At 41.5% G+C, this 27245-nt stretch overlaps 1 protein-coding gene across 1 annotated transcript; it reads left to right on the top strand.

Annotated features, from left to right (window-relative positions):
* The first annotated feature begins 10926 nt into the window (after positions 1-10926).
* On the top strand, positions 10927-26364 carry TADA1 (transcriptional adaptor 1). Its single transcript, XM_004002726.6, has 8 exons — positions 10927-11051; positions 16199-16290; positions 16535-16600; positions 19659-19756; positions 21197-21406; positions 22618-22769; positions 24525-24687; positions 25135-26364. Exons 1-8 carry the CDS (start codon positions 10978-10980, stop codon positions 25285-25287), a joined length of 1008 nt encoding a protein of 335 aa, XP_004002775.1. The 5' UTR covers positions 10927-10977; the 3' UTR covers positions 25288-26364.
* The last annotated feature ends 881 nt before the right edge of the window (positions 26365-27245 follow it).

The following is a 27245-nucleotide window of genomic DNA, read 5'->3' as shown; positions in this document are numbered from 1 at the left end:
CTGAGCGCCGAAGAATTGATGCTTTTGAACTGTGGTGTTGAAGACTCTTGAGAGTTCCATGGACTGCAAGTAGATCCAACCAGTCCATTCTAAAGGAGATCAGTCCTGGGTGTTCTTTGGAAGGAATGATGCTAAAGCTGAAACTCCAGTACTTTGGCCACCTCATGTGAAGAGTTGACTCATTGGAAAAGACTCTGATGCAGGGAGGGATTGGAGGCAGGAGGAGAAGGGGACGACAGAGGATGAGATGGCTGGATGGCATCACGGACTCGATGGACGTGAGTTTGAGTGAACTCCAGGAGTTGGTGATGGACAGTGAAGCCTGGCGTGCTGCGATTTATGGGGTCGCAGAGTTGGACACGACTGAGCAATTGAACTGAACTGATTGTAAGGGTGAAATAAAGCATCACAAAAATATTCTGCACACTATTTGGCAGATATTAAATTCTCAGTGAAGTTAACTTTATTATGGTTATTTTGGCAAAAGGGAGAAGTTCATGGATTTGGTGTCAGTAAGACTTGGGTTTCAGTCTTAACTCTGCCACTCTGTGTAACCGAGGGCAACCTAACTTTCCTAAGCCTGTTTCCTCACTCCTGGCATGGGGGCGGCAGCAGTTCAAACCTCACTGGGTTACAGCTGGACTAAAGGAGGCAATGTATAACTTCAGCTGGCTTCTAGTAGACAGTCAGTCAAGGACAGCTATTATTATCATTACTGAGTAGGAGCTGATGAGAAAGCAATTTCACAACAGACTTTTTGCTCACTCTGTTCTTCTGGGCTCACGCTCTCAGGGTTGGGTAACCTCTGCTGGACCCCTGTGCTGCTCTGCCTTTTTTTTTTTTAAACCACTGCTGTAAGACCTCTTTGGTCCTCAGCTCTCCGATTGTTCCCAAATGTAGCAATTCAACAGTTTATTCCTGTAGGTGACAACATTCCCCAGAATCTAGCAATAATTTTGAGCCTACTGCTGTGAGGAACCTTATGGTGGCCCAATGCCACAGTCACTGTCCACCAGTTAAGCCTGAACTCACCAGAGGTCACTGAGCCCCAGCATCCTTGGAGGGCATGAGAACTCCCACCTTTGGATGGTCAAGGGGTGTGAGTCCAAAGGCCAGGACTTCCCAGAGCCTCCTAATCTGTAGAGGGAATGCACATAGGTTAGGTGACCACCAGAGCCCTGTTGGCGGCCAGTTGCAGCATCCTGAGTTGTGAGTCCACCATGGGATGCCTGAGGCCCACTGCGCTCGCTGTCAGCTGCAGCATCCCCGGGGAAGGATGAGAGCACATCACCCTCTGGTGGTGGCAGAGCACACATCAGCCAGGCCAGGCAGTGCAGTGTGCCCAGGGCTGTCTCTCCTCTGGAAGGCGGGCTGCCCTGCTATGGAGACAGTTCCGTGTCCGGACCAGCTCTGAAATCTTGGCTTCTCAGAGACAGTTGCTGTGGTGCTGTGGTGGCACTGCCTGGCCTGCAGAAAGATTCCTCTACTCAAAGCCATGTAACAGTCCCCCACACCTGCTTCCTCCCGGAGGCGGGATCTAAAATCGAGCGGCATGGACCCCAGGACCTCGGCTTCTCTCCAGCTGCCCTTGGGAGCTGGGTGACAGTGCAGGAGCCTCTTCTAGCTGCAGGAGGGCCAGATGTGGGGGACATTCTTTAAACTGTCAGGGAAACAGCAACAATGTGTCCTGCATCTGCAGATATGCAAAGAAGGACCCAATGCTGACCCCAAAAACCATTGAGTTAAATTTGAAATTTAAAAAACCTGCCCTCTTCTCCACCAGAGCATGTTCAGAGAGTTTCACAAGGAATTTTCTCAAACTTTCAGAGAACAAAGAAGCCTCACTCCCCTGTTTAAACATTATTTCAGGGACTAGAAACAGTAGGAAGACTTCCAATTCATGTCATGATGCAATATTTATATCCAAAGACAGTACTCAAAAGTTTTAGATTGATATTACTTATGACCATAGATGCAAAAATCCTAAACAAAATATTCTCAAATATAGCAGTATATTTTAAAAATGCATCACAATCAAGGAGGACTTATCCCAGAAATACAAGAGTGCTTTAGTATCAGATAAAAATCTGAGTGTAATTCACCACATCAAAAATTAAAATTCCCTGAATAGATGCGGAAATGCATTTATACATTCAGTGATAATCACGGTAAAAGTTTCAGCAAACTAGGAGTAGAGGGTATTTTTCCAAATGCACAGCAAATATCATACTTACTGGTGAAATGCGAGGAGTGCCCTAAAAGCCAGGTGCAAGGCCAAGACGGCCACGAGCAGCACCATCTGTTGTGGCTGTTGTTTAGTTGTATGTCACGTGCAACCCTGTTGCAACCCCATAGACTGCAGCCCACCAGACTTCTTTGTCCATGGGATTCTCCCCGCAAAAATACTGCAGTGGGTTGCCATTTTTTCTCCAGGGGATCTTCCCAACCCAGGGATTGAACCTGTGTCTCCTGCACTGGTAGGGCAATTCTTCACCACTGAGCTACCAGGGAAGCTATCATTACTCTGTTACAGGATCTGGCCTTGAGCTGTTCCATATGGCCGTCACGAGCTACAGGTGGTTTTTCAAATTTAAATTTAACTGAGTCTCATTAGCCATATTTCAAGTGATAAACAGCCATATGTGGCTACCATATTGGACAACCCAGCTATGTAGAAAGTTCTATTTGCTAGTGATAGTCTAGCCAATATAACAAAACCAAGAAAATGAAATGAGAGGTCTAAAGATTAGAAGGAAAAAAAAGTTTCCCTTATCTGCAGACAATGCGATTGTCTACACAGGCCATCTAAGAAAACTATTAGAACCTGCAGATAAACTATTAGATTTAACAAGAGTTTAGCAGTGTTACTTGGAGAAGGAAATGGCAACCCACTCCAGTATTCTTGCCTGGAAAATCCCATGGACAGAGGATTTCGAAAATAATAAAGGAAAAAAGTAACAGACACAAAAGGTATCTTTACAAGAGCATCAACAACTTTTAAAGAAATTAGGCATAAAGCTAACAAAAGATATGCAAAACAGAGCTCCTTGCTCTGGAGGAAGCCCTGGCTCCCAGCAGCCTTGCTGCATCTGACAGGAGTAAAGAGTGGGCTCAGGACTTCCAGCAAGATAGGGTGTTTGGAACATCTGCAGCTATAACTTCAGTCAGCAGATCACCTCGTGGATTTCAAACACTGAGCCCTGGGCAAAACTTCTAAGACTGACTTATCAGGTTCCATTTCTGGAGGCTGGCTTTTCAGGGCGACAGCAGAGAGCAGTTCATCTTTCTGGTGCAGCACTGCGGCTTTCCCTCCTTCCAGAGGGTGATGAGTGGAGCCTAGTCCCCACCTAGCATAGTCTCCCTATGATATTAGCAACTCCAGGGACAGTGTTTCAGTCTGGAATCTCCACCTGTTCCCAGTGCCAAAGAAGTCTCCAGAGCTCAACCGCTGCTGCTGCTGCTAAGTCGCTTCAGTCGTGTTCCACTCTGTGCGACCCCATAGACGGCAGCCCACCAGGCTCCCCCGTCCCTGGGATTCTCCAGGCAAGAACACTGGAGTGGGTTGCCATTTCCTTCTCCAATGCATGAAAGTGAAAAGTGAAAGGGAAGCTGCTCAGTCGTGTCCGACTCTTAGCAACACCATGGACTGCAGCCTACCAGGCTCCTCCATCCATGGGATTTTCCAGGCAAGAGTACTGGAGTGGGGTGCCATTGCCTTCTTCGAGCTCAACCTCTATCACTACACAAAAATATTTTTTAGCATCTTGGAGAAGATCTTATCTACAAGAAGATAGGCCAAAGGCTTCAGCCAAGTTTTCCAAATTTCAGTTTGGCTAGCTGCTTACAAAGGTTTGAAGGTATACTTTTTCAACCTACACTGTTTAGTAATTTACGTTCTGAAAAAAATATAAAGTGTGAGCCCACAAATAACTCTGATGTTATGCCCAGGACTAACTTCATCCTTAATAGAAGCTCTATTTCATTACAGACTGCAGCATTCTTACTATCATAGGATCAGGGGGTCTTCACTGTCAGGCTCCCAGAGTGAGAAAAGGCAACATCCTGAGATTCCCTTGAAGGCACAGGAATAGACCAAGGAGACCTATGGAACTGTGCTCAAGCTTGGCTGCCCCTTTGTGTTCTCAGAAGCTAATTAGTGGTCCAGCTCTGCCATGTAGTGGTCCCTCTTAGCTGAAAGGTAAACCCTATCACTAGTCTCAGTTGACTGTCCTAATTCTAAATCTTCTTTTAGTTGCAACAGTACTTACACTTTTGCTCAAACTCCTTTAACTGGGGAAAGAAAAACTGCTCAGGTAATTAAAAAAGAGGTTTTAAAAGTTAGACTAAGCTAACACTTATAGTTATTTAGATTTTATAATGTACACGTACTGTACAGTTGATTGGCTTATAACTATCTTCTAGCTACTTTATAGATCATGCCTCTTCTTTCTAGTCCTTAGATGTTTGTTCCTCTATTGTAAGACCCCCTAACTCCGGGGAAAATGCTTTAATCAAGTTAATTAGAACCCGGATAGTACCAAAAGACATTGTAAAAACAGTGCTCCCTTTTCAGTACTCTAAGGGATTTCTGAGGTGTCTTTTATCAATATAATCTCTGGATGCCTTCTATTTCTCAGAGTCCTGAAACTTTAATCTCCAGGAGCTCCTGAGAAAAGGAAAGAGAAACTATAGTTAAATTCCTGTAGTACTGTTATGGACTGAATATATGCCTCCCCCCACCCCATTGTGGCTATGTTTAGTTGTGAGGCCTCTAAGGAAGTAACTGAGGTTAAATGAAACTCATAAAGGTGAAGCCCTTATCCAATAGATTAGTTTCCTTAGAAGCGGAGACACTAGAGTGTGTGTGCGCGCCCACACTCACACACTCTCTCCTCTGCCCCTTTGTTTCTCAATTCTCCTTTTTCCACACACATCCTGAGGACAGGCCCCGTGAGGACATTAGAGAGGCGGTGGCTGTCGTTAAGCCAGGCGAGAGCCCCCACCTGAAGCCAGACTTGCTGGCACCGTAATCATGGGCTTCCAGCCTCTCCGAGAGGCCTGTGAGGAAAACAAATTACATTACTTAAACCACCCAGTCTGTGATATTTGGTTATAGCAGCCTGAGCAAACTAAGTACCTATGAAACTTCAGAGGATTTTAAGCTAGGGCCCATGGATAGTACTTTGTTTCAATAAAACTTTTAATTGTAAACCTATGTAGCTTATGCATTTAGAAATATTATTCTGAGAAGGGCTCACCAGACACTCACCAGAGGTCCATGGCACAAAATAAAGGTTAAGAACTTTGCTATATTATTCAGCTAGACATAAAATAAATATAGGTAGAGTCAGTGTGACATGCCTCTCAAGTGTCTTCCAACATAAATTTTACTAGGACCTGATATATTCTAGTCTGTAACCTTTAACTATGTTAAAATCTGTAGATCAATATTGATGAGGAAGAATATTATATAGAATTTTCTAAAAATTTTATTTTTCTACCAGACATATATGTTGAGTGTGAGCCTCAATGTTCTATAGTATAACTGTATATATAGGTACTATATGTGTGTATCATATGTACCCGAGTACACTATGTAATAGGGGCTTCCCAGGTAGTTCAGTGGAAAAGAATCCACCTGCCAATGCAGGAGCCACAGGTGATGTGGGTTCAATCCCTGGGTTGTGAAGATCCCTGGAGAAGGAAATGGAGAGGACCCACTCCAGTGTTCTTGCCTGGAGAATGCTATGGACATAGAAGCCTGGCAGGCAATAGTCCCTGGAGTTGCAAAGAGTTGGACAAGACTGAGCTACTGAACATGAATCGTACTGTAGTATTAATAAGTATTACAAGTTACTGTGAACATGAGGGCAATTTCAACAGGGCAACTAAAATATTATCAATAATATCTTAAAGCTAAACTGTAAAAGTCCTCCCAGTAAAGCAGAGCTGCTGACATCTGAAATGGAAAGAACTCACACGTTTGCAGACAGTGCTTTGAGAAGAAAGCTAAAGAATCAAAGCCAATGAGTAGACTATCAAATGAATAGTCTATCAAATATTTCTGCTGCATTAGGCGCTAGCCAGAATAAAGAGGTGGTTGTTGTCCAGTCGCTAAGTCCTGTCCGACTGTTTGCAACTCCAGGAACTGAAGCAAGCCAGGCTTCCCTGTGTTTCACTATTTCCTAGTTTGCTCTAACTGATGTCCATTGAGTCAGTGATGCCATCCAGCCATCTCATCCTCTGTCGTCCCCTTCTCCTCCTGCTTTGTCTTTTCCAGCATCAGGGTCTTTTCCAATGAGTTGGCTCTTCACATCAGGTGGCCAGCATCAGCATCAGCATCAGCATCAGCATCAGCTTTAGCCTCAGCATCAGTCCTTCTAATGAATATTCAGGGTTGATTTCCTTTAGGATTGATTGGTTTGATCTCCTTGCAGTCCAAGGGACTCTCGAGAGTCTTCTCCAGCATCACAGTTTGAAAGTATCAATTCTTTGGTGCTCAGCCTTCTTTATGGTCCAACTCTCACAACCATACGTGACTACTGGAAAAACCATAGCTTTGACTAGACAGACCTTGCTGGCAAAGTGATGTCTCTGCTTTTTAATACACTAAGTTTGTCATAGCTTTTCTTCTAAGGAGCAAGTGTCTTTTACTTTTGTGGCCGCAGTCACCATCCTCATTGATTTTGAAGCCCAAGAAAATGAAATCTGACACTGTTTCCACATTTTCCCCATCTATTTGCCATGAAGTGATAGGACCAGATGCCATGATATTCATTTTTTGCATGTTGAGTTTTAAAGAAGAAAGAGGAATCAGTGGTTTTATATATATGTCTAAGAAGTGACAGAAAGTGAAGTCGCTCAGTCATGTCCGACTCTTTGCGACCCCGTGGACTGTAGCCTACCAGGCTTCTCCATCCATGGGATTCTCCAGGCAAGAATACTGGAGTGGGTTACCATTTCCTTCTCCAGGGGATCTTCCCAACCTAGGGATCAAACCCAGGTCTCCCACATTGGAAGCAGATGCTTTAACCTCTGAGCCACCAGGGAAAAAAACCTAAATATCCTACCTGGGAGAAACCATAATCACCATCAATATCATCATCTCTAGAGCTGAGACATCTCACAACTCCATCAATATCCCATCCTGCTGCCAAAAAAAACAAACCAGGTCTTTACAAAATACAGAATTGGGAAGAATTACGAAAGCAGAGGCCAAACTTTGATGGATTTGTAAGTGAAATAGCCATGAAAATGGCCTTTTTGAAGGATTTTCCTTTGCATTATAGTTGTACACAATCATATTTATAATTTGTGTAATTAGATTTTGAAAGATGTTGCATTAAAAACAGGCAATATATCAATAATACTACCAACCTTCAACAGTTCATCCTACTAATATGGAAAAATATGGATAAACACAGGACATTCTTATTTTATATTGTCTATTCCCAATAGCCTATTGAGTTGACTTTACTAGTTACTCTTACACTAGCCAGCAATTGGGAGAGAGAAAATTGCTATAGAATAATACTTTAAAAAATATTTTTAAAGCTAAATATATTTGTGGAATTATTTACATTCTCTGAAACTATTTAATCAGTTCAGTTCAGTCAGTTCAGTCGCTCAGTTGTGTCTGACTCTTTGTGACCCCATGGACTGCAGCATGCCAGGCCTCCCTGTCCATCACCAATTCCCAGAGTTTGCTCAAACTCATATCTATTAAGTCGGTGATGTCATCTAACCATCTCATCCCCTGCTGTCCCCTTCTCCTCCTGCCTTCAATTTTTCCCAGCATCAGGCTCTTTTCCAATGAGTCATTTCTTTGCATCAAAGTATTGGAGTTTCAGCTTCAACATCAGTCCTTCTAATGAATATTCAGGACTGATTTCCTTAACGATGGACTGGTTGGATCTCCTTGCAGTCCAAGGGACTCTCAAGAGTCTCTTCCAAAACCACAGTTCAAAAGCATCAATTCTTTGGCACTCAGCTTTCTTTATAGTCCAACTCTCAAATCCATACATGATTACTGGAAAAATCATAGCTTTGACTAGATGGACCTTTGTTGGCAAAGTAATGTCTCTGTTTTTTAATATGCTGTCTAGGTTGGTCATAATTTTTCTACCAAGGAGCAAGTGTCTTTTAATTTCGTGGCTGCAGTCACTATCTGCAGTGATTCTGGAGCCCCCCAAAATAAAGTCTGTCATTGTTTCCCCTTCTATTTGCCATGAAGTGATGGGACCAGATGCCATGATCTTAGTTTTCTGAATGTTGAGTTTTAAACCAACTTTTTCTCTCCTCTTTTGCTTTCATCAAGTGGTCCTTTAGTTCTTCGCTTTCTGCCATTTAATGAAAGACAAGTGAAAGTGAAAGTTGCTCAGTAGTGACTCTTGGACTGTGTCCATGGAATTCTCCAGGCCAGAATACTGGAGAGGGTAGCCTTTCCCTTCTCCAGGGGATCTTCCCAACCCAGGGATTAAACCCAGGTCTCCTGCATTGCAGGTGGATTCTTTATCAGCTGAGCCACAAGGAAAGCCCAAGAACACTGGAGTGGGTAGCCTATCCCTTCTCCAGCAGATCTTCCAACCCAGGAATGGAACCAAGGTCTCCTGCATTGCAGGCGGATTCTTTACCAACTGAGCTATCAAGGAAGCCCTGCCATTTAATAGTTGTCTGTATAGGGTATGCATTTTTTACCAGTATTGCTATAACTAAAAAAAAATTTTATTGGAGTATGACTGTTTAGTTTCTGCTGTACAACATGAATCAGCTTTCTGTGTACATATAGACCCTCCCTCTTGGGCTTCCCTCCCAATCCCCACCCCAGTCCCACCCCTCTAGGTCATCACAGAGCACTGAGCTGAGCTCCTTGTGCTATATAGCAGCCTCCCAGGAGCTGCTTTATACATGGCAGTGTACATGTTATTGGTGCTCTCCCAACTCAGCCCACTCTCCCCATCCCGACTGTATCCACGTGCCCACTCTCTACATCTATGACTTTATCCTGCCCTGTAGATAGGTTCATCTGTACCATTTTCCTAGATTCCATATATATGTGTTGGTACATGTGTTTTTCTTTTAATTAAAAGACTGAAAATTAGTTTAAGGTAAACTATTAAATTACAAATGGTTTTAGTATTCATTTCTATTAAGTATGTGTTTTGGTTAGATGTCTTTGGTTTGTTATATTGTCTAACACTACAGTTTGAATGGACATTTACCTGAATAACTATACTGAAATGAATAGGTGTACAAAATAATGAGAGAGGATGGACTATTTAATTGAGCTAGATGTGTAGAGGTATGCATGTTTTCAAGTATTGATTCCAAGAGATGAGTTATTTTGTTAGTGGACAGGTAGATGGGATAGCCACACAGCCAGGGACTGTTTTTGACAGATATACCCAAACATCTGTGCCCCTTCTTAGTTCTGCTGAAGGCGCCCTTTAATATTTGAACCTGACTGTAAAAAATGTAGGTAGTCCATCATAGGTCTCAAAACTAGCAGAGGGGAGATATAAAAGGACTGAGACATAGGGTTTGTTATAGAAAGTCAAATAACTAGAATGTGAAGTAGATACTATGGGTGATGAACTCAGGCCTGCGGGTGTGTGAGGTGGACAGGTAGGCTGAATCCAGGTCATAAGAAAATTTTAATGCCAGGTTAGGGGGACTGGAATTTGGTCAGTAGTCAGTGGGGAGCCTTGAAAGGCATACATGGATAACTAGTTTTTTAAAAGTCAAAATTTCTCTAGAGTTTTATGACACAGGTAGGAAGACTTTAACTGTCCAGTTCATCTTTGTATCCCCAGCACCCAAAAGAGAGCCAGGTGCATAACAGAAACTCATTGTCTACTTACTGAAGGAAAGAAGACGCTTAAAGGAACCTCCATGGAGAAATTACACAAGATTTAAAAGCCACTTAGGATTATTTCAAACTTAGGGGAGGCAATTTGACAATATGCATCAAGACTCTTTTAAGTACTCCTATCATTTAACCCAGTAATTCTATTTATGGGACTCTGTTTTAAAGTAATAATCCTAAATGAGGGAAAGCTTTATGCATAAAGTTTATTACAACATTGTTTTTAAAAGAAGAAATGGAAATAGTCTAAGAATTGGGAAACAAGTTATTGTGTGCCTTTCTCCTGTAGGGTATTTAATATGCTGTCAATAAAATTACGATAATAAAGACGATGTGATATAAGAGGAAAACATATATATTATTATATTAAGTAAATATAACGAAAACCCCACCAAGACGCACAATTGAAGATAGGGTATGATTATAAATTATGGGAAGGGGGAAAGAGTTTGTCTGGGGGTGGTAACATTTTTTTCTTTTATCCTTCTGTGTATTTTCCCTACTTGTCCTCATTATTTCATTCACTTATCAAATATTTATTGACAGCCCACTATGCGTCAGGTACTGCTCTAGGAATTAGGGAAAACAGCAGTGAATAAAATACAAATCCTGTCCTCACGAACTTACACGTTATTTGGAGGAGCCAGAAAATTAACAAGTCAATTAAGTGAGTGGTCGGCAAAAAAATAAGGCAACGAAAGAGAATAAAATCAACATCATCTACCTTTTCACTTGGAGGGAGGAGATACTCATGCCGGTAAAAAGAGCGAATTAGAGACTCGAGCAGCGCTAAGACTGAGGGCCCAGGAGGCGCCAGCCCTGCAGGCGGCGCTGCAGCCCGGCGGCGGCGGGACGGTGGAGCGCGAGGAGGCGGGGCACGCGACGCGAGGGGCGGGGGCTGGAGGACCGCGGAAACGCCGAGTTCGGCTCAGCGCTTTCCCTTCAGCAAGGCGGGCGGAGCTGAAAACCGAACACAGGTCTTCCGAGCTCCTGGGGGCGGGGCAGACGGGAGCGGGCGGCGTCGCCGCAGCCCAAGCCTTCGTGGAGTTGTTTTTTCGGTTGCTGGTCGCTGCGGCCGAGAGGTGTGAGGTCGGGCTGGTACGTGGGGAGCAATGGCGACCTTTGTGAGCGAGCTGGAGGCGGCGAAGAAGAACTTGAGCGAGGCCCTGGGGGACAACGTGAAGCAGTAAGAACTCCCCAGAAGCAGCCTCCGCGTCTCTGCGCGGGCGCTTCCCTGGCCTCTGGCTGCCCACCCATCGTGCAGTGACTCCACGCGGCCGCTGGGCCTGTGCGCCCCTCGCGTCGTGGGCTGTGGGGCCTGTGGGTTTTTCCGGCTAGGGCCGGCGGGCAGCCCCGACGCACCCGGCTGGAGGGGCCGCCCTCCCCGGTTTGCTCGGGACCCGGGCGGGCGCCTTCCCCCGAGGCTCTGTCCTGGGTGGGGCGAGCAAGGCGTCCTCCACGCCTTCACGCCCAAGGGCCTGTTGGGCGGCAGCGGCAGGGGCGCGGGAGTGCGGGACGCGTGTGGCTGAGCAGCGGCCTAGTCCGAGCCGGCACGTCTCTAGGCGCCCGGCTCCCGGAGGGCTCCGTGGAGGCGGAGGCTTATTGAGCTCAGGTGTTGCGCGGGAACTGTGGGTAAGACAGAGAAAGCCGTTTCGGAAGGCAGACAGACCCTCCGTGAAGTAGTCACTGAACACTGCTGCAGTTACAGTGATGATAGCAGTAGCGAACATTTATTGAACACCTTTTAAGCGCTCTAGATGTACTATCTCATCTAATCCTCGCAACAGAGATCTGAGGTAGGTACAGTTGTCACTCCCGTTTGATAGATGAGAGGACAGAGATCTTAACTCTTCAAAAGTCATGGCAGTATTGGGGCCCTCGTGTCTAATTTCTCGCTCTGAAACCTTACCGGGGGGTTGCAAAGGATCCCAGAAGCTCCCAGAGACTTTCACCCAGGTTATAGCAGGGGACCGAGTACATAGTTGGGTCAGAATCGCCGAAATGGCTGAGTGTAAAATCAGTAATTCAGACAAAGCCAAAGTCATAGGAGGAACCCTCCGAAGTACCAGGACAAATTTGGAAGTTTTCAAAACATTATGATTACATTTTTATTTTTCTAAAATATTGGAAGCCAATTTTAAACGTTTAAGACTATAATGCCTGTGTTGTTGCTGCCGGATGATTTTTGTGATATTCTGTACATTTTGCAGTACTCAGTAGGCATTCACTTTGAAATGTTTCTAGAGGTGCAAGGTGTTTGGGGGATACTTTCTTTGTTCCACTCTTTCTCCTTCATATCTTTTAATTTTTTTTAATTATAACTGAATTGAAGTTACTTAACTTGGATGTCATACATGAGTTTTGGTTTTTCCTTGTGAAATTTTGATGTGACGATCTACTTTTTGTCTTACCAAGATACAGAATTACATGGGAGTTGGAACACCGATGGACTAAATGGAATAACTAAAAACAAAATATAGTTTTTAAAGATTATTTTAGTATTAGGAACAATAATAAATCAAACTAGAAACACTGGAATTAAATTTTAATATGTTATTTTGGGCATAATTATTTAATTTTTTATAAACATTAATTGACTCCCAAAGATAAAATATTTTTACCTGAAGTTATAGTTTAATATGCATGTTGACTTTCTTTCTCTTTCCTTGCTTGCTTAATTAAAAATCCTTAATTATTTTAATGAGTAAAATAGCCTTTACTGTCATTAATTACTGTAGCTTATTTTTGTAATACCGCTGAAATTTGCACTTTTTAAGCACAATAGACTTGTCACTCTTACATTTATGATACTTACAAATATTTGAAAGTGAATGTTTTCATGCAGCAGTAAACCTGGCTCATGTGTATAATTGACTGATTAGATGCGATGATGCCCTCTATGAAGCCACACTTCTCACACAGGTCACCAGAAATGTTGAAATTAGTGTTTTCTAGTTGGTCTTTAAAGATCAATGTTGGCTATCAGATGTTGGTCAAATACAGATGCTGAAGCTAAATTTGGTGCATCTGTAGCTGAATCTCCATTAAGAATGCAATCAAAATGTACCTTTGTGCTAGGAAGAGTTAGTGGTACAGTGTTTTTCTATATTAATGTTTTCCATTGTCTTTTTTCCCTTCTGCTCCTTAAAAAGTGCTTCTTGGTTGAGCAATCTGTCCTACAATATTTTCTCACATATCCTACTTGAGTAGTTTGTCTTGGTTTGTACAGCCTGACCATTTAAATGCGGTCCTTGTTTGTAGATAAAATATATCAGGTGTATAAGGGTCTCAGGCATGAGTTGTTTCCTGTTTTATGCTGTTGTCCTAATGTCCTTTATGTCAGGTTGTCTGCCCATGTCGGCTTCTAGAAAGACACGAGCTTTGCTAGCTTACTCATTTTGTATAGTACTGAGTAGAATGTTGGGTTCAAATGAGTGCTTTGTGTTTTGGATGATTTAGCCATATGTTATTTAATCTTCCCCAAGTTTCTGCAGTGCTTCCTAGTCCGATCCATTTATACTCATCGCCCATTATCCTAGAGGCTGGCTTACCTTGTTTTCCTTATTTTTAAGGAAAATAATCAGTTGTCCATGGCTATACAACGAGTTAATACAGGGACCAGGATTGGAAGTGAGTCTTCAACATGATAGGTAGCCAGTGCTGGCTATTTGGGCTATAAAGTTTGAAAAGATAGCATCAGGTTGGCAGAGTCTTGCCTTAGTTCACTTCAAATATGAAGTATTTGAAAGTATCCTTTCTTGTAAAATAGGAACACAGAGTTTTTAAATAGTGAAGTTTTTCTCATGTTATTCTCCTCTTTTGTTGTATAGAATGGGATAGGAAAGACTTTTGCTTTTCTATGGCACTTTATTTCACTTTTAAATTGTTCTTGTCTTTAAAAAGGCAGAGGAATCATGTAAGTGTTTGCTATTGAGAAGGTATTATTGACTAATGAATTTGACTCAGGTGAAATGTGCCAGATTCTAGAACTAAACTTGTTTTGCTGCTGAATGAAATGGGACTTGGGAAACTTTAGGGCTCCATTAAAGTTATGAATTTTCTCCAGTGGGGTTGGGGTGGGGAGTACAGGAACTCAAAAAATTACGTATATATAGTTAGCCAAACTTAAACTGATCGGTGTATAGGACAGCAGGAGAAACTGCCGTGGGTATAATGATGACAGTGAGAGCATTAAACCATCTTGTTTAGGACTCTGTTGTTAGAAACTCAAATGAGCATTAGAAAGTAGCTAATAGTGAATTGAAAGGTACTGTAAAAACATGTGCTGAGTAATTATTAGTCCTGTTTCATGAATGAGGCATAGCTTTCTTAAGCATCAAAACAAGGGGTGTGGATGTGAAAAATCAAGTACTTTACTCCTATTTTTAATAATGTTGTTAAGGTATAAAAGATTGGATCCTTTTTTTCCTACCAGTTAACTAGTAATTTTTATGATTAGTGGTTGGTTTTCACTTTAAAAAACCGCACTCCTCAATCTATAAAACACAGAAACTTTAAAATATAAATCTTTCTTAAAACTGAGGTAAAATGACATACAGCTTTTCATTAGTTTCAGGGGTACCACATTAATGATTCAGTGTTTGTATATATTTTGCAGTGTGGTACCACAATAGGTCTAGTTCATGTCTCTCATCATACATAGTTAAAAAATTATTTTTTTCTTGTGATGAGAACTTTTAATACATTATTGATTAGGGGGTTTTTGTAGAAACTAACACCTATGACCATCTATTTGTTATGTAAGTGAATATTGAAACACTCTGGTCAATAATATTCAGGTTAACAAAAGACTTAGTACGTCTTTGAGCAGTAAGTTGTTAAGATCTACTTTCAGCAGCTTTCAAATAAACAATATTTGACAACTTTAATATTTTAAAATAATTTTAAGTGTATTTTTCTGGAGAGTAGGTCCTTTAAAAAGGCAACAGTGAGGAAGGAAAGGTACAGCTATGGTTTTTAGCTGGTTAACTTATAGGTCAGATTCTGTGACTACTGCTCAGTCCATTTTAGGGAGGACTTTCCTCTTTTGACGGTATTCTGGCTCCTTAGGAGCTTAAACAACTGATTTATTTTCTCACCATTCCAGAGTCTAGAAGTCTGACATCAGGGTGTGAGCAGGGTTGTTATTTTCTGAGGCCTCTCCCTTTGGCTATTGGCTGCTGTCTCTTGTCTGTATCCTAATCCCTTCTTATAAGGACACCAGTCTCATTGGGTTAGGGCCTACCCTGATTCCTCCAGTTCAGTTCAGTCGCTCGGTCATGTCCGACTCTTTGCGATCCCATGGACTACAGCACGCCAGGCTTTCCTGTCCCATCACCAACTCCCGAAGCTTACTCAAATTTATGTCCATTGAGTCGGTGATGCCATCCAACCATTTCATCCTCTGTCATCCCCTTCTCCTCCTGACTTCAATCTTTCTCAGCATCAGGGTCTTTTCCAATAAGTTAGTTCTTTGCATCAGGTGGCTAAATTATTGGAGTTTCAGCTTCAGCATCAATCCTTCTAATGAATATTTGGGACTGATTTCCTTTAGGATGGACTGGTTGGATCTCCTTGCAGTCCAGGGGACTCTCTTCAACCACAGCTCAAAAGCATCAATTCTTCGGTGCTCAGCTTTCTTTATAGTCCATCTCACATCCATATATGACCACTGGAAAAACCATAACCTTGACTAGATGGACCTTTGTTGGCAAAGTAATGTCTCTGCTTTTTAATATGCTGTTTAGGTTGGTCATAGCTTTTTTACCAAGGAGCAAGCGTCCTTTAATTTCATGGCTGCAGTCACTATCTGCAGTGACTTTGAAGCTCCCCAAAATAAAGTCTGTCACTGTTTCCATTGTTTTCCCATCTATTTGCCATGAAGTGATGGGACCAGATGCCATGATCTTAGTTTGCTGAATGTTGAGCTTTAAGCCAGCTTTTTCACTCCCCTCTTTGAGTTTCATTAAGAGGCTCTTTAGTTCTTCTTCACTTTCTGCCATAAGGGTGGTGTCATCTCCGTATCTGAGGTTATTGATATTTCTCCTGGCAATCTTGATTCCAGCTTGTGCTTCATCCAGTCCAGCGTTTCTCATGATGTACTCTGCATTTAAATTAAATAAGCAGGTTACTTAATTACCTCTTTGAAGGCCCTGTCACGTTCTGTCGTACTAGGAGTTAGGGATTCAACATACGAATTTGGGGGGAAACACAACTCAGTCCATAACATTAGGGAATGCAAAATTTCCTTCTTTTCTGGGAGTTGAGGGAGATAAAGTGAACTTGGGGAAGAAGCAAAACCTGAGGTTCTTAATATTGCTTCTGCCTCTGCAGATACTGGGCTAACTTAAAGTTGTGGTTCAAGCAGAAGATCAGCAAAGAAGAGTTTGACCTTGAAGCTCATAGACTTCTCACACAGGATAATGGTAAAATAATCTGGGGACTTATTTTACTGTTCTGAAGTTTTCCCAGATCTGCAATAGATTAAGTTAAAAATTTTTTTTGTTTTAGTAGTATGTAAGGTCATTTAAATAATGTGGATATTTAAAAGTAAATGTAAAGAATGGCAGAGTAGGGGATATCCAAAGTCTTTAGAAACTAGACTAAAACAGTGGTTTCGTATGTTGTGAATGTCGTGTGCTTGACTTGTGGCCATCTTCCCTCTTCCAGTCCACTCTCACAACGATTTCCTCCTGGCCATTCTCACGCGGTGTCAGATTTTGGTGTCTACACCAGGTAAGGGAGTGCAGGTAACCTCTAGGGATGTCAGTCAGCAGAGCCACAAACTCGGGTGTATTACCAGGCTCTCGCTGCCTCTAACCGACGTGTTTACAAATGAAATGTTCTTAGAAGACAGATTTTATTATAAAGTGCTGATTCTTTTATAGGACCTTTTTAAAGCAGGTAATTTCACTGTCCTTACATTGACTTTTGGGCTTTACTGGGTTTCAGTTACTTAAGTAAACCAGAGGTGAGGAGGCGAGTAGTTAGTCAGGAGGAAGAAGCTGAGGAGAGTGAAGAGAGGGCATTTGGTGGTTAGAAGAGGTTCACCAGAGATGTATGGAGGGTAAACCAGGTGAGGAGAAACCACAGCATGTGTTGAGAACTTGGGTTTTCCTGATCTTAATTCAGTGAGATATTAGCACCTGGAAGGTTAAGTGCGTCAGCCTGTGTTTGGCAAACTATTGGTGAAGAACAAAGGTAGTGAATAGCACCATGGTAGGGAGGTGCATGGAAGCCAAATCTGTCACTTCAGCCTAAGAAAATGGGTACAGACAATGATTTTTTGCCCCTAGTTTTTTGGAGGTTTAAGTGGTACAAGTCACCTCTTTCAATCTTATTTTAATCAGTTAGTCAAAACCAAATAAATACATTAAAAATTTGCCTCATGGTAAAGCTTATCCTGGGCTCTTGTATTTACAGGTACTATTGGTTTTTGTTGTTGCTTTTAAAGGGCCTGTGGTAATTCTGATGGTCATTTATTAAAAGCCCATGTTTATCTAGAGAAAGTGGAGTCACTCGGTCGTGTCCGACTCCTTGCAACACCATGGACTGTAGTAGCCTACCAGGCTCCTCCATCCATTGGATTTTCCAGGGAAGACTACTAGAGTGGCTGCCATTTCCTTCTCCAGGGGTTCCCCCAACCCAGGGATCGAACCCAGGTCTCCTACGTTGCAGACAGGCACTTTACCATCTGAGCCACCAGGGGCGCCTCTTTTATCTAGACATGGCTAGTATTTTGTATCATCTCCCTCTGCTAAGCTCTGTTGTAAGATGGAGAATTAGATAAGATATCCTAAAGGCCTGTTCTTCACACTCGAGAAGTTACCTTGCTGGGAAGAGAGGTAAAGAGCATTTGTTTACGGAGACTGGTGTTAGAGCAGGGAGGCTGCTCTCCACCCCTCACCATACCCCTTGCTGCACATTCTACACTATGCCTGATGTTTTATTTAATTTAAATAGAAGTGGACTTTTGCCTGTTAGATCATAAAGATAATCCACTGTATTGTTTAAAGTTTAATTTGATCAGAAAAGCCAACATTTTGTGAGGCTGGATCTTACTTTTTTTGCCACACACCCAACAGATTCAGTGGGACAGTTGGACTTAAAAACTTTGGTTGATAGGCGTCAGGAGACTTGGGTTCAAGTTTAAGTTTTGCCACTAGCTTAGATGATATATTTAATTATTGAATGTTGTGAGCATCCATGAGACCGTAATATCTACCCTACATGGTTATAAAAAAGCAGGTGAAAGAACGTGTAAAATTTCTCTTAGAAATAAAAAATGCCAAAAGAATGTGAAGTGATATTAATGTAGATGGCTGTTTTTAATTAAAGCCTTTGATACTCTTGAATGTTTATTGTTGGTTGTTTAAAAATAAATGAAGATACATTGGAATTTAAGAGATTATTTCTCCATTAAACACCCAAAATATCTTTTCTTAAAATATTTGTTAGCAACAAAGAGATGATTTCTACTAAAAGTATAATATAGAAATATAATTTGTGTGTGTGTTGATAATTGTGGTCAAATTGCTTACTATTTCTCGAAACTAGGCAAGAAAGATGGTTTTAATGATATTATTTGTTGACTACTAACAGCTGTGTCCTAGATACTTTATGTGCATTGTCTTTTTTCTTAAAATTCTTTGGGATTTTTTTTTCAAGTGTATGTAACTTTGATTTTTTTTGTTTGTTTAGCTTGGTCTTTCTTACCAGTTACAGATTTCTATCAAATGTCTGATGATTTGTGTTTAAGAATGAAGCATAAAACTGCCTGGAGATGCCCTTTAGAGTGACAGGAAGCCAGTGTTACAGTGGGGCTGTGCTTGAGGGTGCCAGCACCCATGCCAGCCACCTCAGTAAAGCCAAGAAGTTTTGTTTTGCTTTAAGTAGAGAAGAGTTCTCCGTCCTCCTGTGGCGTATGCCCCCCTGTGCACAGGGGTGAGCGGGACTGCTTGTGTGGGGCCAGGAACAACTGTCCAGTGAACTCGGAAGGGCCTGCACTTGACTTGGTGCTGTACTGGGGTTGTCTTGAAATTCTTAACTTTTGATCAGGGGACCCATCTTTTTTGTGTTGTACTGAGTTCAGTCCTGGATGTGAGGGAAGGCATTTGTATGGATGACTTTTCAACATAGATACTCCATTAATCTTGTTTGTAGCTGTATTCTCCCTCCTGCTTTCCACTGGACTCAACTACAAATTCAGATTCTATATGGATGTCGACTGGTCAGGTTAACTTAGTTCCTCCTCTTCACCAAGCTTGCCTAGCTTAGGCCGTAGCTTCCATGTGTCCACTTTGTAAGTTGGCTCCTTTTTAGCCTGTCCTTGGAATTTGGTGGGATCTCATCTTGGTCTGCCACTCATTTTCCTCTTAGTCTCTGTTGTGGACGTGCCATTTACTTTTTCCTGCTGTTGTTTTTAGTAGGGTCTTGGAAGAGAGAGGAGACAAATACATGTGATCAGTTTGCTGTCTTGAACTAGAAAACTCTGTCCTGCTTTCATAATGTTACTGCTACTATTAAGCAAACAAGCACCCTGTAGACAATTAAAAACGTGAAAAACAAATTTGTCTTCCTAAAAGAACAATTTTGGTTACAGCTAGGAAAAAAAAAGTGATTTGAGAGAATTTGAAGTTTTTTTAGAGAAGCAGAAAGACGCCTGAATTTAAGCATTTATTGTTTATTTTCATCATTTGAGCATCTCATACTTCTTTAACCCAAAGGGAAAACACAACAGCAGTTATCAGTTGTCGTTCTTTTCTCTTATGATTGTTATTTTTCTGTCTCACAGAGGGTGCTGGATCTTTACCCTGGACAGGGGGTTCTGCAGCCAAACCTGGAAAACCAAAGGGAAAGAAAAAGCTTTCTTCTGTTCGTCAGAAATTTGATGTAGGTTGTTCTTCAGTAAATCTTGGTAATGACTGATTTAAGAACTGTTGTGACGGAACTGGCTTTAGTTTTTTAATGAATATTACAATTCTGGTAGGAAAGTTGAAAAAAGGTGAAGAGAAAAACACGTTATTTGGGGAGGAAAAGATGTTATTGAATTTGAAATTGGGACTCAATCTTTGAAACCCTCTTTACCAAAGTGTCTGAATTTTTATACTTCTGGTTTGTTACTGCATAATTATTAATATGTTGTCATTAGTATATAATAATTTTTCAGTGATTCAAGAACTATACCTGTGTTTTTTTTTTCTCTAAAATATCTTTGGGAATGAATAATGTTACCCAGATTGAAGACTTCTGTTCCAAGGGTCCAGGAGGCCTAGAGGCCTCCAGCAAGATCCTGGTGATGCCCTGGTAAACCTTGAGCCTTCTGGGGATCCTCAGAGAAATCTTGAAGGCATTGGACTATGAAATTTGTAAACATTTCAGAATAACTTGCTTTTTCAGGTTTATATCCAGGGAACAAAGTTTCCCTATCCCTTTTATAGATTTGATTGGGTACTTTATTGATTAACATCAACAAACATTTATTTACTTCTACTTTTTGCTCCATGTTTTATATCAATAATATTCAATCTGGAGGGCATCAGCATCTCCAGAGAGGCATACTTGCTTTGAAAAAGCATGTTTAAAATGGAAAAGCAACTTGCTTTTATAATACAGACTTCAAACAGGACAAGCCATATTTGCTACAAAATCTTGTGAGCTGGACTTAACCAAAAGCTACAGAGGCGTATCTCCTACTGATGATGGAGAATATAAATGTGCTCTCAGCATCTCCCAGAGTAAGGCTGGGGTTTTATAAGTGGAAAAGATTGGGAAAGGCTATTTTTTAAAAAACTAATGACTGTCTTAAAAAGATTCTGTGTTGAGAATTGTTAGTGGAATATAATGTAACTGAAGAGTTATACTAGCCTACATTATCTTGGAATATTTGTTATTAGATCTGTTATGTTGGTAACAGATATTACCAGTTTTCTGAAACGTTTACTGTATGTTTCTGCATTCAGAATCTGCTTACTTACAAGTGTACTTAAAATGTTTTGACTTCTTTGAAAATAGTTTTATATCTTCTCCTTCTCCCCATTTGTTATTTTTAGCACAGAGCCATATATTCTGTGATTTCTAAGGAATTAATTAAATAGAATAAACTACTATGCATACTACTGCTATTCCCCTTAACTCATATCTCCATTATAGATATGTAATGGTTGTGAATCTGTGATTATTTGTGCATGAGTTTCTTTTTTTTTAACTCTTGTGGTTTAGTTTGGATGGCATTAATTTGTAGGATCGCAGGTCCAACTCATTGGTTACTCTTGTTTGTGTCTTATTACGCGCCATGTAATGAATAATTTTGAAAAGTTTTCTTACCTATAGCATAGATTCCAGCCTCAGAATCCCCTCTCAGGAGCCCAGCAATTTGTGGCAAAGGATCCCCAGGATGATGATGACTTGAAACTTTGTTCCCACACAATGATGCTTCCTACTCGGGGTCAGCTTGAAGGGAGAATGATAGTGACTGCCTACGAACACGGGCTGGACAACGTCACAGAGGAGGCTGTCTCAGCTGTGGTCTACGCGGTGGAGGTTGGTTTGCTGGTGTCAAAAACACTCCTATCGATTGAATGTGACAGGCTTGCGTGTGTTATTCAGAGTTAGTACTGTAAGAAAAGAGCTAAAATGTAACTCTGATTTCAGAATTGCCTTGCTGAAATTGTTTTCTCTTGAGGGGAGAAACATCACAATCCAAACAGTTGCCTTCAGTTAATAGACTAAGCTTTTCAAAAGGTTACGAGTGGCATAACACTTTTGATGTTTAACTTGTTAACAAGGGGACAGTTTTTAAGCAAAAAATTGAGATTGAGAATCCTAAAGACTAGAATCACTTGACTTTGCTGTGGCACAGCATTTGAAGAGCATCATTAGGCGTGGTGTCCAAACTGCGGGATTCGGTCTCAGCACACCCTTTCATTCATTAATTTCACTCATTCAGTCACTAGACAAAACGTACACTGGGGTCTACACGGGTACTGACAGGTGACGTTGGGGCTTTCCTTTCGGTTCTCTGGGCCTCTTTCCTCGCCTGTACCTCAGAGATTATAATAGCTATCTCATGAAGTTTTAAGCTACAGATGGTACCATGATGTCCTGACGTGAGGTGATCTTATTGGCATAATTGAAATACCATGCCCCCTGGCTCTGCTGTTGATAATGGTAGTCTGGGACTCGTCTGTCTCTGTTTTCACAGACAGTCTCTAACCCTCTCTTAGGCATTCACAAAGGTGAAGAGATGTCAGATACCTGTATATAGCTGTCTTTTATGTGGCTTTTGAGAGAGCCAGGATTCTATTTATGCAAGGATTTTAGTAGATTGGGCACTGTAATATATTTCTGATCTTAAAACATTTTGTACTGTTTTCAAACAAGCTTCAAGGTAGTTCGCTACTTTAAAAAATAACTTGTTTTTGTACTTCTATTTAAAGCTATCTGAAAATCATTTTTGAGAGAGGGGAGCCAGGTTAGAGGGGTAAAGACTTTAATACATTTCCGTAGAGCAGGCTCATCTCAAGTAGAGCTGAATAAAACAGTCATCGCCCTTTACTCTTGGCTAGACCGTGCCGCTCTGGTGTGACCTGTGGCTTTCTAGTGAGCATTCACTTGGCTTCAGCACTTCCTTGCCGTTCTCACGTCTCCATTCATTAAGTGCCAGTAAACAATTGTTTGGTTAATGGAAGTTTTATGGTTTGCTTTTAAGACAAGTTCATGCTATTTTTCATTTTTTTTTCTTGTTTTTACAGAATCACCTTAAAGATATACTGACATCAGTTGTGTCAAGAAGGAAAGCTTACCGATTACGTGATGGTCATTTTAAATATGCCTTTGGTAGTAATGTGACCCCACAGCCATACCTGAAGAATAGTGTAGTGGCTTACAACAGCTTAATAGAAAGGTATATGAAGTTTCTTGCGATTTTTGCATCTATCCTTTCTAGTTGGTTATGCTACTCTTACATAATAGACCACTGTTAAATAATTGCTTATTGAGTTTCTGTGAGGGTATCTCTGAGAGCAGTACAGTTTTATTTTCTCAAGTTGCTTTCTTATATAACTAGTGAATTCTTTTGGTACTCTCTAGATCAAAAGTAAAGTTGTAGAGTTTGGCTGCGGCGTGTGGTTTAATGCGAGTGGCCCCACTCTCTGAGGGCAGTGCATCTTGAAGGCTCCTGGGGCAGCACCTCCTGGTGGTTGGAGTGGGCCAGCTGTCACTCGGAGATGTGGCCTGTGATTGTTGGGTCAGGGTTGGGTTTCTTGATGGTGGGAGGAGCAGTGGTGGGTGTGTCTCCAGATCCTTACCTGGCATTTGTAGCTGCAGCTCACGATGGTGGCCTGGGCTGAGTGTCATCGGTTGCTCTTGGCACCCCCTGGTGCAGATCTGGTCTTTCAGTTCCGATCTTTGGAACCTCTCTGCACTGTGGGCTCCCAGGACCCCTATGCTGTCCTGAAACATCCCTCTGAGATGACCTGGATTATCTTCCCTTTGTTGTCTCTCTTCAGGGAGAAGAGAGGGAGAAAAAAGTATGATTGGGAAGGCTGGCTGGAGTGGTGATGGGGAAGAAGTAACCGGCAGGGAAGGCCGGTGGCATGATCGTGGTGGGGTGTGTGGTGGGAGAGCTGAGCAGGGAGTCGGAGCAGACGGTGCTGACACCGTAGGGAGGGCCTGGTACTGGTGCTTGTTTCATGGCTCTGCAGACCTCGACACAACTCACAAGGCTCATTTTGGAGAGCACTGGCTTAAATTGGGTTCACTATTTCAGACTGCTATAGGTGAAGATTTACTTTCTCAACCTTGTTCAAGCATATCTGTTGTCTATTATTTGTTCTCCTTTGTGAGTCATTCGTCTTTAGAGAAAAACAGCCCCTTGTGTTGGGTGAGTGCTGGAGCAGTGTCTGAGCCTGCCAGGCCTCCAGCCGCCCTCTCTCCCTGCCAGCCTGTCCCTGGAAGGCTCCTGCCTCATTCTTGGCCACCTGTTTCTCCATCAGGGCTGCCTTTGTCTTGTGCCGAAACCCACGCTCACACTCCACTTGTGCTTTCCTCCGAGTTCCCTCCTCACTGTTTCACCTCCTCTGTGTTCTCCAGAATGGCATAGCTTATCTTATACTGTATTATGATACAAAAATCATGCTTGTCTTCCCAGTTATATCTGGGTTCTATTTGGCGAGCTTGGCAAAATTTGGGTGTATTTTCTCTACCCTCCAGTTTTGCCTGTTGCTTCTTTTGTGCTTTATGTTTCCTTGCTTCTTATTTTTTGATCCTGTTGTCTTTCGTTTCCTCTCCAAGTCAGTTTGCAATTTCATTTTCCTTTAATTAGGCTCTATTATTTTTTTCCACCTAGAAGCTCTTTAAGGGCAGGAAACAATTTTGACTCTGTATCATGACTTAACAAATATTTTGACACTTGTGGAGGGAGGAGGGTAAATGCAGTTGCACTGCATTTTATTTCCAGCCTAAGGGATGGGCTGCCTTTAAAAATGAAAATTGTAGGTTATTCATGTATACACTGGCTGAAAAATAATTGGATTTCTGATTCCTTTTGAGATACGTTTTATAAGAAGTTTTCTAGCAGACTGTCCCTGTTCTGGGTGTTCAGTGGTTCTGGTTGTTCCCTCTTTCTTACTGGAACGTTTCTGGAACGTTTTGTTTTCAGCCCTCCAGCCCTCTCCGCTCCTTGTGCTGGTCAGAACCCAGCGTCCCACCCGCCCCCCGACGATGCTGAGCAGCAGGCTGCACTCCTGCTGGCGTGCTCGGGGGACACACTGCCCGCATCTTTGCCTCCAGTGAACATGTACGACCTTTTTGAAGCTTTGCAGGTAACTCTTGGCACCTTAAGGTTTATCTAGATTTATGGATAGGTTCAAAGTTTCTTCAAGTCTACAAAGATATTCACTAGCTTTTCCATTTCCTGACTTTTGTTTTTCAGTTTTTGTTTGTTATTAAAGCCATTAATACTAGCCTTATTTTCCAGTCCTGCTCTCAGGAATCCTTCCTAACTTAACCTCCCCCATTCCTCACCTTTCCAGTGAAAGGAAACAAACAAAAAAAACCCTCTTTGGTCCCTTATTTTTCCTTCAGAGCCTTGTTATTTCCTTGTTTTTTTGCTATCTGTTTTGGGTTTTATTAAGTTCTGGCTCAAAACTTAACAGGTTTGTGTCTTTTGTGTGAGTGTTCTGTTGATATAAACCTTACTTTCATTTTCTGTGTTGGAAAAGTAAGTATACTGAAGTATAATTGGAGACGTGCTGATGTTTTTATCCCAGGTACACAGGGAAGTCATTCCTACCCATACCGTATATGCTCTCAACATTGAAAGGGTCATTATGAAACTCTGGCATCCAAATCATGAAGAGCTGCAGCAAGACAAAGTCCATCGCCAGCGCTTGGCAGCCAAGGAGGGGCTTTTGTTCTGCTGAATCAGGACCTGACGGTGTGGGACCCTCAGCAACCTCACTGATTATTGGATTGAATGTTTTGGTGATACTCGTTTCAAGACTTAAGTGTATAGTGTAAATATAATCTTTCCTATGGAAATGAGACAGTACCTTTTGTGTTGCTACTGTGACGCCATTAATATAAATCTGATTTTGATAATGACCCATCTCTGTCTTGTGTATGTGTGTGTGTTCCAGTTATGGGATTAGGCACTGAGAAAGTTCGGTGCCTGGAGTAGCGATGTTTGGGCATCTGAGCCCTAGTATCCTGTGGTCTTCATGTGGGGTGGGTGACATTCTAGAACAAAGAAGCTGTTATAACTTTGTCTCCACAATCAGGAGGATGTCTGTTTGTTCAGAGACATCACATATTCTGTATCTGGCAAGTCTAAAATTTCTGCTTTTCTCCTGAACTGTTTTTTTTTTTTAACTGATTTTGACAAAATGTTAAAAATTGGTTATCTTTGTTAGTAATCAGTTTAATATACTTTTTTTGTGTGTGTGTGACGTTTTAACAGATATAGTTGCCTATTACAGTTTCATAGAAAATAAGACTTAGAAATGCTATGCTGTTTGATGAGATAGTCTTTTCTTTAAAAACCAAATCAGAATAATCTCTTAGGATGTAATTAACCTTATAAAATATCTTCTCATAATTCCTTTCTTTTAGAGTTGTTAGGCCCAAAGACTTTGATGGTAGGTTCATCTGTTCATTTTTCCTGTAAACTGTTCTAAGTTCAAGTAAACATACTGGACTTTACTTGGTTAATTCTCCTGTTCCTGTGAACTATCCTTCCAAATGGCAGTGTTACTACCAAGTTTGTTTCTTAAAAGATACGTGACTTTTTTATTCAAGAGATGTTATAGGTAGATACACTAGAATGTACGATGGGTTTCAGTTCAGTCAGTTTAGTCGCTCAGTCGTGTCCGACTCTTTGCAACCCCATATAAATAATATATGTATAGATAAGTATGTGTGGTTCAATATCTGGATCTGTGTATTTGTTTTTGTACTTTAAATGCAACAAATAAATCTTTTGGGAGAAAACTTTTATTAAACAAGGAATACTGCCTTCAGAAATATGAAGAACCTTGCTTTATGAGACCTTAGCAGAAGCTTTTCAAAAGAATGTATCAGATGAGAAAGATAAAAAACAGGTTCCAATTAAGGTGTGTCATCGCTTCCTTTTGTGATGTATAGATTAAGACAAAACAGCTTAGTTTCAGTTCTTGGCACAACTCTGAAAAGTCATTTAGAGTTTTAGATAACTCAAGAATTTTTAGGATTTCTAAGAATTTGAACTGATATCTAACTGTGTGTAGCAGATCCGTATTATATCTTGAGCTTTAATGCTAAGTATGTATTACATTTCATGTGTTCCATAGATGGAGAGACATCTAGACATCTTGAACATGCCCTGCTGCTCATTACAAGGACAGGTTCCCATTGAAATCTGGTAGCAGTGGACCTCCACAGAGAATTCCTCACTAGCTATGGGACCTGGCCTGAGTCCCTACTCATCTGTTCTCGTGGAACCATAGGGCACCAGAGGACTCCCAAGCCTGGGGCCTCACTCTTAAGGCCCGCTTCCCACGCCAGCTTTCCTCAAGTATCATTTGTACAGTGGAGAGAGGAGGTCAAGGGCATGGCAGGCAGGCAGAGTGATTGCTACTTAGGATGTTTCAAGATAGACTCTGAAATTGAAATACCCCGGTTCCACGAAACACTGCCTCCAGCTCTAGCTCCATTTTGGGATCCTGAGTGCAGTGCATCTTTTATAATTAGTTTCTTCAGAAATCCTGAGTGCTTATTATTAGGCATCATTTAGAAAAATAGAGGAAGAAGGCAATTAGAAGTGAGATAATTTCAGGCTTAGAATAAAGCTTATTTTTCCTTTAGAGATTTCAGTAATTCTTTCAGCTATAGGTGTTATCATTGT

Source organism: Ovis aries, chromosome 1 (genome assembly GCF_016772045.2).
Source record: "Ovis aries strain OAR_USU_Benz2616 breed Rambouillet chromosome 1, ARS-UI_Ramb_v3.0, whole genome shotgun sequence".
Taxonomy (NCBI): Eukaryota; Metazoa; Chordata; class Mammalia; order Artiodactyla; family Bovidae; genus Ovis; species Ovis aries.
This window is presented reverse-complemented; position numbering and strand designations above follow the sequence as displayed.

Coding starts and splice junctions, on each gene's coding strand:
- TADA1 (XM_004002726.6), top strand. CDS start 10,978: ATGGCGACCTTTGTGAGCGAGCTGGAGGCGGCGAAGAAGAACTTGAGC. Junction 16,291..16,534: donor ACTTCTCACACAGGATAATG/GTAAAATAATCT, acceptor TCCCTCTTCCAG/TCCACTCTCACAACGATTTC. Junction 21,407..22,617: donor CTGTGGTCTACGCGGTGGAG/GTTGGTTTGCTG, acceptor TTGTTTTTACAG/AATCACCTTAAAGATATACT.